General features: G+C 36.1%; 1 protein-coding gene across 1 annotated transcript in view; it reads right to left on the bottom strand.

Moving 5' to 3' along the window:
- Nucleotides 1-343: 343 nt before the first annotated feature.
- Nucleotides 344-10769, bottom strand: part of LOC102380660 (centrosomal protein of 120 kDa-like) — a gene marked incomplete at its 5' end in the record, with an annotated part of 16575 nt that continues 6149 nt past the window's right edge. Inside the window, 2 exons of the mRNA XM_006029023.3 lie at nt 344-2393; nt 3071-3216. Coding sequence (XP_006029085.1) covers nt 2156-2393; nt 3071-3216 — 384 coding nt within the window. The remainder of the gene's footprint in view (nt 2394-3070; nt 3217-10769) is intronic.

Below are 10769 nucleotides of genomic sequence, written 5' to 3'. Positions count from 1 at the left end.
AAAGAGTGTTTCCCTATTATGTATCTTCAAAGAAGTATAAAAACCACATACACAAGCTCTCTAAAATACAGAGTTACTTAAAATTTTGTATTTGTTAAACAAATTGAAAAAAAAAAAATCACATAAAAAATAAAATACAACCAATTTAAGGATGAGAACCCTTACATTCACCCAAACCAAGGTAAATTTAATTTCAGTTTCAAGGTAGTTGCCTTTTTTAAATCTAATACCCCCTCTAGTGTTTGAAAAAATTATAATCCCAGCAAATGAAGAAACCTTTCAGAGACGAGCAATTCAGAGAACTTTTAATATATCTTCCTTTCAGAATAAAAGAACATCCCAAAGTTATTGTACTTTATTTCCTACGAACACATATTAGCAATACATGGTTATGTTTCATATCTCCACATTATTCTTTGTGCATTTATAATGGTTATTTTTTGACCACACATTTATTTTTATTGCAAGTAGTAACTTTTATTTTTTGCTCTTAACGTCTTTAAACCACTTAATATTAAAAATAAACATTTACAATGTATGGCAAGTTTATTTAGTGTTATAAAAGCATGTTATGACATCATTAGTAGGTGATGGTTCCCAATGGAAAGTCTTTTTGTTACTGTATTTTTTTAATGCAATGTTAGGATTTTCTTCAAATGACCTTAAACAAACATTCTGCTAAATAAGAGTTCTGTGGTAGAATTCTGCATTTCAAAACACGGAAGTTGCTAAAAGAAAAAAAGTGGTACTTACATGACCCCAATGCCACAAGTCCAATGACACTTAAAATAAATAAATAAATAAATAAAATAAAATAAAAAAGATCTCTCAGAATTAACTAACTTCATTCATGTATGAAATAAAACTGAAATAAAACATGTTAAACGTTTCCATTTTTGATACAGATATATGTAAAATCTATCTAGGCAACAAACATGTGCTAGTGAAATGTACATAAAAACCACACACCATCCACACTGCAAAATTCCACTCTGCTGTACAAGTCTAGGACTTGTAACTTGGAATTGTAATGATTTCAACTCTGGATATCACAAAAACCCATATAACTGTTTGTGCTCCATACTCTGCCCCCCTTAGTCAATTAACCAACATATAACATTTTGTATTTTTAGTATTTTTGTATCAATTTCAAAAAAGATACAGAAGGCTGAAAAACACTAGTAGGTGCTTTTACTGAGAAATATACAGCTTGAAGGGGAAAATAAAGCTTTATAGTCATTGCAGCTGATTAAGTCATTATTTAGGAAATATTCCTATGTAGAAAAAGCCCTGATTATTTGCATTAAACATGAATTGGTATTTAAACATGTGGTTACAATCACTGAATCAATATTTCCCACATTTTCCTAAAATAAGCACATGCATAAATATTCCCCTCATTAAAATCCTTAATCTTTTTTATCAGCAATTCATCTTTGCAATCCCCTCTCATGTAAAACTCTTAGAGTAGAAATCCTTTTGCAGTCCAAGAATGATCAGTTACCTAAATATTTCATGGAGTTTCTGCTTGCTAAATTTAAGCATTTTTTTTTCATTTCAAACTTTGTCATTTGCAAGCGTCAATTTTTCAAAAGCCTTCATGCTAAAATAAAATATTCAGGCAAGTAATAATTTAGTTGTGGCCCCAGGAACTAAAACTAAAATCATTTGCAAATGTAAGAGGATATGACATTTATCAAAGCACATTATATTTTTAGTTCATCATTTTAAAAAGTTATATCACTGTAAATTATTGCAGTCACTTTTTCTTAGCACAATTTTATTGAAAAGCTATTTCAAAAGAAATCCATTAAACAATAAATTATGAAAAATACCAAACAAAGGTCTAGATTGGATATTTTAAAATGGTATTACTGATAAATCCAGCTTGGGTGATAGGAAGAGAGGTAGAAAATGTTTAAACAGAAAATACAAAAAATATATATTTATCTATATATAAATTACCTCAGTACAAAAATATTAATACAAAAGGAAAAACACAACCCTGCTGCAAGTATTTACACTGACTTCAATAAAAATTACTAGAAGTATGAAAATTAAGCATTTGCTTAAGTCTCTGCAGGATCATTGATCTAGTCTGCAGAACTGATTGTTTTATTATGGTAAAACTTACTTAAAGCATGTTCCTAAGACACTATTTACTGCTGCTTCTTTTTGCAAGAGCCTCTCCGATTTGACGATCCAGTTCACTTACTATATGGTCTTCGTGATTATACACGCCTGTTCTCAATAAGGTATCTCTTTCTTCTATCAGGCGCGCGAGATAATCGTCCATACTCTCATTTAACTGTCTAGCTTGAAGACCACCCATTCTCCCAAATGAAGCATCCCCAGAATCCTGCAATTGTTTTTTGTCGTCTTGTTGCTTTAGCCTGATGATAAATAAATAAAATAAAATAAATAAATAAAATCTGTACAAGACAAAATGAGCTTCTCTTGTTATATTGTTTTTCCAAACTGACTCTTACAGGAAACTTACCCCACATCCAAAAAAAGGTAACAAAATCACCCTTGCTATATTAAGTTTAAAGGAAGTCTTATACAGCAGATACATATCAAGAATCCAATCATATATGTGTTTATTACAATGATTATGTCAAGGGTTACATGCTAATAAAACTGATTAAAAATCCACACAAGTGGCACAGCCCAGATTATAAATTACTGGATTAATTTTAAGTAGAGGACACCATTAGACAGACTTAAAATATCAGCAAGTGGATGAAAAGCAAGTTGAAATAGATCGTGTTTTATGGTTTTTTTAAATATATATAGCAGTTATTTTATATAGCAGTTCTGCTTAGAAGTGAGGGTAAAAAAAAGACTTGGTGCAGTATAAGAACAATCTTGACAAAAAACTGGGTATGGTGGCCTTTAGCATAGATTTTCTATAATACAACACTGTTACATTTTATAAATGGGCAATTTTTACCTAAGGGACACTAAACTGTGTTCCTACCCTGGATTGACAGCCAATTAAAATTTTGATTTAACTGAACCTTCCCCTACTTTGAGGCAGAGGGAAAAAAATCCTACAATGCTTTAATACCTGTTAAGTTCATTCCTGATATCCTCCAACTCTTGTCGTTCTGTTTTCCCCAGTTCTTTCTCCTCTGCTGCCAAGTAGCGGAGTCTCATGTGCTCCAGCTCTTGCTGCTGCTTTTTGAGACGGGCCATAGCATTCTCCTGCTCACGCTAAAGGGAGAAATCATTTGACAAACTCTTACACACAAAAATGCTAACTCCAGTGATGCCTCCATTGTTTCAGATGGGAATTAAAAACAGAGCTAGTAAGAACTCCACAATATTACTAGTCAGTAACTAAGCAGGCCCAGGGACTCATTGTAATAAATGTTGTGTATAGGTTTGAGGTAACAAATGAAATAAAACTAATGGCTCAATTACGATTGCTGCAAACACATACCTAAACCAGAATGCAATCAAATCTGGACCCTAAATTAACAGCTTTAACCATCAGTGGCAAAAAGGATGTGTATTTAACAGCTGATGGGTCTGGTTTTTCAGACACTTAATGAAACTGATAAACAAAGGTTACACTCATGAACATGGCTTAAGATACTATTAGCAACTGATTTTGCTAGATCACTACAAGCACTTAAAATTCTCTCCTGCAAATATAGGGAGGATGGAAGTAGGTGGGTGTTAAATTCTCAGTGATTACAGAGGACACTCATCCTATTGGTTCTGCAATGTACAACACCAGAAAGCTTGTTCAGCAGAAGCAGTTTTAGTCTAAGATTTGAAGAACTACTTTCTAAGTGGCTTCCTGTCAACCAGCACTGAAAATATAAGACTAAAATTTAGATTTCTTCTGTTTTCAAACAGGGAATAATACTTGAGATAAAAATAACAGAGTAAAAATAATCAGAAAAAAGGGGGCTGGGGTTGGGGGGGTGGTAATGTCCTAATTGTTTTTCACAGTCCCATAAGCTAAGTAGCAACAGCCTGTCAACTATAAAGAGGACTTTCATAAAACAGTACAAGTGACATAATCTAGTTCTTGGTGACATTAATCTATTTTAACCTAAAAAAAATACCTTCTTACTTCTGATTTGTTCTTTACACAGCCCAGTTCGTTAGCTGACCCCGGTATATCTTGCGTGAGGCAAGAGTCTAGTGGGGGTTGGAGGGGAAGAGCATTTGGATGTGTAATTAATTACATATCACACTTCATGGGACACACATCAATCTTGGCAAAGCTGATAATCATAAAGCACGTAACAATGGTCCATTAACATCCCTGTTAAGAATGTTTACTTTGTATTGTCTGACTTTATTTTTATTATTACAGATATAAACTAGATTTATAAAATTACTTCATTCTGTTTCTGTAAGCAAACCAATTCATTACATATTCAACCTATCAACTGTAGAACAGATAGTAAAATCTTATGCCAAGGTAAATCAGTTTTAAAAAACCCCAGAAAAACAACCTTGATCACAATTCCTACCCCTGGAATTTAGAAGAAAGTCTCAAATACTCCTTAGTTGATGCTCTCAATCGGTGCGTCTACACGAGAAGTTTAACAGCAAATTAGTATAGTTTACTGTGATGTGAGCATGTGGCTCTACACATGCACATGCTTACTTCACAGTAAATTTCCCTAATCCTGAGTAAATTTGATGCCTGCAAAGGCAAATGGCTTTATAACACATGCAGACTTCCCTGCACAGCCCAGGCCTGGCCAGGAATGGTTGCAGTCAAGGACAGGTCCTAGCCCCATGCTCTGATTGGACGATTGAGGCACAGGGCTTAGAGACAGCTGCCTCATGGCCTAGTGCTCCCTGCCAGCCTCTGGGCTAGCACTCTGGGTGAGCCTGGAGCTCCCTGCTGTGGCCACAAGCACGCATTACAGGGCTGCAGGGACCTGGGAGCAAATCTGCTCCCTAATCCCATGTGTAGACACCTACCCAAAAACCTTTACTATGCAGTACCTTAATGCACAGTAAATCCAGGCTGGAGTAAATGCATGTGGAGATGTGCCCAATAAGTAGAAAACATCTCAGCCTCTTAACATATCATAAACAAACTACCCTCTTCCCACCCAAGATTATAACTTTAAGGAAGGAATACTGGACTGGTTACACATGAATCCATCAGTTTATAGGCAAAGAACGATATTTTGCATTTTCATACTAACTAAGCCAGCCATCTTGGCACTAGTGGGAACTAGTGAGCCAAAAAGGAAGAGAAGGATAGCACTCATAGGAACTTGCAACTGAAGAGTCCAACAAAAACAGAACACAGATTTTTGTAATGATTAGGAAACAAAGAAAGCAACTATCAGGTTGCAACCTTGAAAATCTCCTCATGATATAGCTATTATTTTATGTTCATGAACAAGCAATTGATCTACAGCAGATGAATGTGAACATGTAAAACCAGAGGTAACTTTCCCTGCCAACTTGTGAACTTGAGCAAAAAAGCCTTTTCAGGATAAAAAACACCACAAATTTATTGTGCTTTATTTGCCTATGATCATATATTGACAATCTGTAGTGCAGGGTCATGTTTCTATGTGGCTTTGGACACTAAAAGTCCTTACCCTACTGAAGTCACTGAGAGGTATGTTATTGACTTCGCCATTGCCAGGATACCAGTCTATGGCCATTTTTAAAATATAATGATAAAGGAAAAAGAGCAAAGTCATCAGCAGAAGAGCAGTTTGGTTGGAAAAAAGTAACTTGTATTGATGAAATATACTTAGTTTCATGCAAGGCATTTGATTGTGTTACGTTTGACTTTGTTGACTTGATTACTAAACTGGAATTATATAAAAACAACATAAGACATCAACCAATCTATAAAGTAGTTAAGTGGTGAATCTAAAAATGTATTCTAAATAGGAAATCATCAAGCATGTATGTTTCTAGTGGGAAGCTAAAGGGAATTGGATGTTGGTCTGACATATTAAGGATATTTTGGGAAGGGATGGAGGAAGAGAAGAATTCAAAATCATCACTAATAAAATTTGAGATGATAGAAAGATTAGGAAAGTGATTAATAAGAAAAGAATGGGTCATTGACAGTGTCATCTGGAGTGCTGACAAATTAGGCACAAGAAAACAATAAGTACTTCAATATGGCCAAATATAAGATCTAGAGTCAAAAGAATATAAACCATGATTACAAGCCAGGAAAGTATTCCATCCTGGAAAACAGTAGCTAAAAAAACCTGGGGGGGGAAAAGGTGCTTGATCTGTTGAATATGAGCACTAAGGATGATACTACAGCCAAAAACAGGATATCATTGAATTTATCCATAGCAAAACCCTGAATAATGAATACAGAATTGATATTATTTCCGTCTTTGGCACTGGTGTGACTGGTGTTTGAGAGTCTAGAATGACATTAAAGAAGGGTGGGGAGGATTCAGAAAAGATTCACATGCCTAATCAAAGAACTGAAAATACTGAAAGATTCCACTTTCTCAACCTACATCTAACTTATCAGAAATGGTGTGGGGGGAGGGGGAGATTTCATAATCAGTAAGTACCTTCATTGCAAAACAGAAATGTGATAATAAATAGCTTCTGAATGTCAGATAAAGATACAGTATCATCCAACAGCTGGAATCTGAAGCAAGACAAATTCAGTTTAGAAATAAAATGAAGTTTCTAAAATAGCAAAGGTAACCAAAACTGAACTATTTAGCACCAGAATTTGTACCAGATTATCAATCACATGGAATTCTTTTAACAACATTTTTTCTCCAAAAGAGATATACTGTAAGTCAAGCACTGCTATAAATTTTAAATCCTACAGCCTGTGTTACACAGGTCAGATTACATGATGATCACCAGCCTCTTCTGGCTTATAAAATGCACAAGTGTCTGGATGAAACTTCGGTAGAATGAAGTAGTCTAAAATGAGAAATATTCTAAATAATGTGAGTATTGTAAATAATGTGAAAAACTAAGTGCACATTGAATATAAATTTCCACAACTGACCACAGTTTCTTAACTGCTCATGTTCATAGTTCACTTTACCTGCCAGATATGGCAAATGCCATGAAGAGAGGTACTTAGTGTGAAAGAAATGTGAGTGAAAAATATTCTCTATCAAAGCAAAGATCAAAATTCTGACTGCTTCTGTAAGACAGGAAGAAGTGCCTTATTTCCTCTTCTATAACTTGCCTGACAATATTGACAAATGGATTAGAATAACCTGACTCCAAAAGACTGTTATGGATTCTGGAGAAGGGGTTAATATCTTTAAGATATTAGTTGGCCCTAAACTAATTGACAGTTGAAATAGCTAATTTTTGGGTCACTGTCTCTGTCATGAAACAAGCCCAGCTAGGTATCCCAGCTCCTCAAACTTGTTTTTACCTAGAACTTAACTACAATGATTTCTGGAGAGAAAGTTTTTGACTCCTAAGAACCCATTTTCAGCTTCTTAGAAGAAGCTCAGAATTTGAAATAAAAGTTCTGGAAAGGTTATTGGTTGTAGCCATGTTGGTCTAACATTTAATTGGTGTAATAAAAGTTGGTCTAATTTTTAGTTGGTTTCATATTTAGGAGGTATAATAAAATATACCACCATGTACCCAAAGAAACTTGCCTGGAAAGGTTAGGCATCTTTTTCCTAGTCCCATTACAGGAGAAGAAACACATGGAGAAGCCCAGAGTAAAGGATAACCATGTTTAGTATCCAGATCTCATGGTATTCTGCTTGGCAAGTGTAGAAATTGCCATGTGGTTGAGACAATAGAATCATTACAACTGTCTGCCAGTTTGGAGATGTATTGCCCTGGAACAGCTGACTAAGGCAGAATATGTATTAGCCCCTTATGAGGTCCTCCTTAATAGACAAGAAAGCTCTTATTAAAGCATCATGCTACAGTTCAAGAGAAGAGGACCACTGTGAAGCACCTTGGAAGAAAAGAAACTAAGAAGACCACCCAAGCAATTAAACTGAGATTTATTGGTCTGGTAGAGAACTGAAAGTGAGCTGCTGCAATACACCTTTGGAGGTAATTTTCCTGGAGTGTGTTACTGGTCCCCTCCCCCCACCCATACAGGACAGGAATGGTCTATAAGCAGCTTTTATCCAATATTTAGAGACATGTTTTCCCAGCAATGTTAGCACTGGTAAACTGGGTGTAGCATGAGAATTTTTGTACAATTATTTTCTTAGCAGATGAGCAAAGCTTAAGTCAGTGGTTTTCACCCTTATTGGACTCAAGGCACCCCTTGTAAAATGCCAGCTCTTATTTTTTACATTTATTTTATTATACAAAAATAATAGAATAATTTTTATGCTGCAGAGAACTCAGACCACAGCAGGTCAATATTTTTAACACTGTTCATTCCTATATGAAATCTTCATTCATCTTGTGAATCATGTTTGCACACTGAAGACTGTTAACATTGTGCAGCACCCTGCAACACTCTTGAAAATATCTTAAGGCATCCCATTCTTGCCTTATGGGTTTGGACCTACTGAAATTGCAATTTCATGATTTTTGCAGAAACTGCGATTTTGGGCAGGCCTCGCAAAAAAGCACAAGCTCCGCGAAAAAGCATGGGGTCCTTGCTTTTGGCAGGCTCCCTGAAACAAACTTACTGAAAATAAAATGCTGGCTCCCTCTGGCTGCACAGCTTGCCGGGGAGGGAAGGGAGATGGGGGGCTGCCAACATGGCAAGATGGCTGTTGCCCCTGTCCCTCACTGCTGATTGGCTGCGAGGACCGTTTGCCACACAGCCCTGCCCCCCCACACCCAATCAGCGGGGAGGGGCAGGGCTGCATGATGGACTGTCCTGTAGCCAATCAGCAGTGAGGGGCAGGGCCATATGACAGATGGCCCGCATGGCCAATCAGCAGCGTGGCTGGGGTCACCAGGGCCCCTCGGCCAGAAGTGTGGGGAGGCCTGCCACAACAGTGCCGAAGAAAATGGCTGCCAGCCCCATGGTCTCTCTATGAAATCAGCCAGGCCAGCAGCTGCCTTGACTTCAATAGACCACTAGCATAGTAAAAGATGCGCCTGCCACATGTAGTGCAAATTTACTTGCCAATTCCCATACTTTTGTGAATTAAATACTTAGCATAAATATAAAAAATAAGCATTTTATAACATTTTAGTAAATGGAGCAAACAAAATAGTGAGACACAATAGACACTGTAGTGGGAGACAGCACCATCTATTTTTGTTTTTTATGTCAAATGAATACAAATATTGAAGACGATCCTTAAAAAAGTTATGAAAGCATAAAGAGATGTGACCCCAGAATCCACAGTGATCACTCTCAGTGCATCATGATTGCCGATAAAAATGCAGATTTACATAATACTCTTTACACAACATAACCATTTTTGAATTCTAAACGGTGTCATCACAACAATCTGCATGGTGAACACACTTCAAAACAAAGGTGATATTTATTCTCCTGAATAGATTTTAATAGATAGTCAGTTGTCCAATAATCCTTCAAAGACCCCAAAATAAGTCAAGGAATGTACATTACTTGATACAAATGGGAGATTTAAATGTGATTTTTGACACAGTTTACTCCAAATATGAGGGGATTCAAAATTCAGAATTGTTATGGTTAGATCACAGGCCATGAAAATAATAGTTCCTTTATAAAACTCAAATTTTAGGAGATGGGAGGGACAAGGCAGAAGGAGAAGGAAGGATTCTTTATCCATGTTTGGTGATGAAACTGGTGCCACTTTATCAGAAAGCTTTGCAGATACCAAAAACACTTTTTTCTATCACTGTTTCAACACTACAAATGTGACACAGGCTCCCTTTCTATTAGCACTGAAAGTGGACTCCACTGCATAGGACTACTATCAATTAACACAACTTATTAAGAAACACCTTTCAAATTGCTTGAAACATATAAAGTAAGACAAAATGCTAAAATGCTTAACTGTCTTTTGCAAATATTTATTTCACACAAGTTACTAAAAAACAGAAGAGTTAACATTTCTGAATATTTTGATATTGTTAAGGCAATCAGGACTCGTAGTAGAGATACCTCTTTTTAGACCAACAAGATTTTTGCAAAAAAAAAAAAAAATTAATTTCTTTCTTTAATTAAAGACAATTTTTTGCAAAAATCTTGTTGGTCCAATAAAAGATATCATCTTTACTATGAGTCCTTATTGCCTTTTCCTCTAGACCAATACGGCTACAATCAGGATACTTGATATTGTTAAATTTTCCAATGAAAATCTATTATGTATTTTTATAGACTAGGAGGAGGGGAAAAATAAGTCTTAAATGTGTTGCTGAAATCATGGCTCAGGAAGGTGGACAAGATAGAGCCAAGGTCAGTTAATAAAGCTTGTGTTGTTTTAAACAAATGTGTTAGTTAGCTTTGAACAATAGCAATCTATTGCGGACATTTACATGGTGACTGGTATTTCACCTCAATAAAATATTAACTAAAGATGAATCTAGTTTGTAGTACTCTGTATTGACACATCCAACACAAAATAATGTTTAATATGTTTTGAAAGACTTTGATTTTCTCTCCTTCCTTGACTCCACCCACCATACTATGTATAAAATAAATTAGAGTATTTTCAGGTGTGAAAATGCAGAGACACAAAATTACCTTACCAAATAAAGCATCTGATGCATGTAGCTGTATGTGGAGAGACAGCAATGGGGGAAGGAAGGAGTGGGCCTCCTCCCCACCTCGGGCCCAGGCCCACTCCTCCCCCGCCCTCTTCCTCTGAGCCTTCCTGTCCCTGAGCAGGCCTGACACTGGG

This window comes from Alligator sinensis, unplaced genomic scaffold (assembly GCF_000455745.1).
Source record: "Alligator sinensis unplaced genomic scaffold, ASM45574v1 scaffold1451_1, whole genome shotgun sequence".
Taxonomy (NCBI): domain Eukaryota; kingdom Metazoa; phylum Chordata; order Crocodylia; family Alligatoridae; genus Alligator; species Alligator sinensis.
The sequence above is the reverse complement of the archived record's forward strand: the minus strand, read 5'-3'. Positions and strand labels throughout refer to the sequence as shown.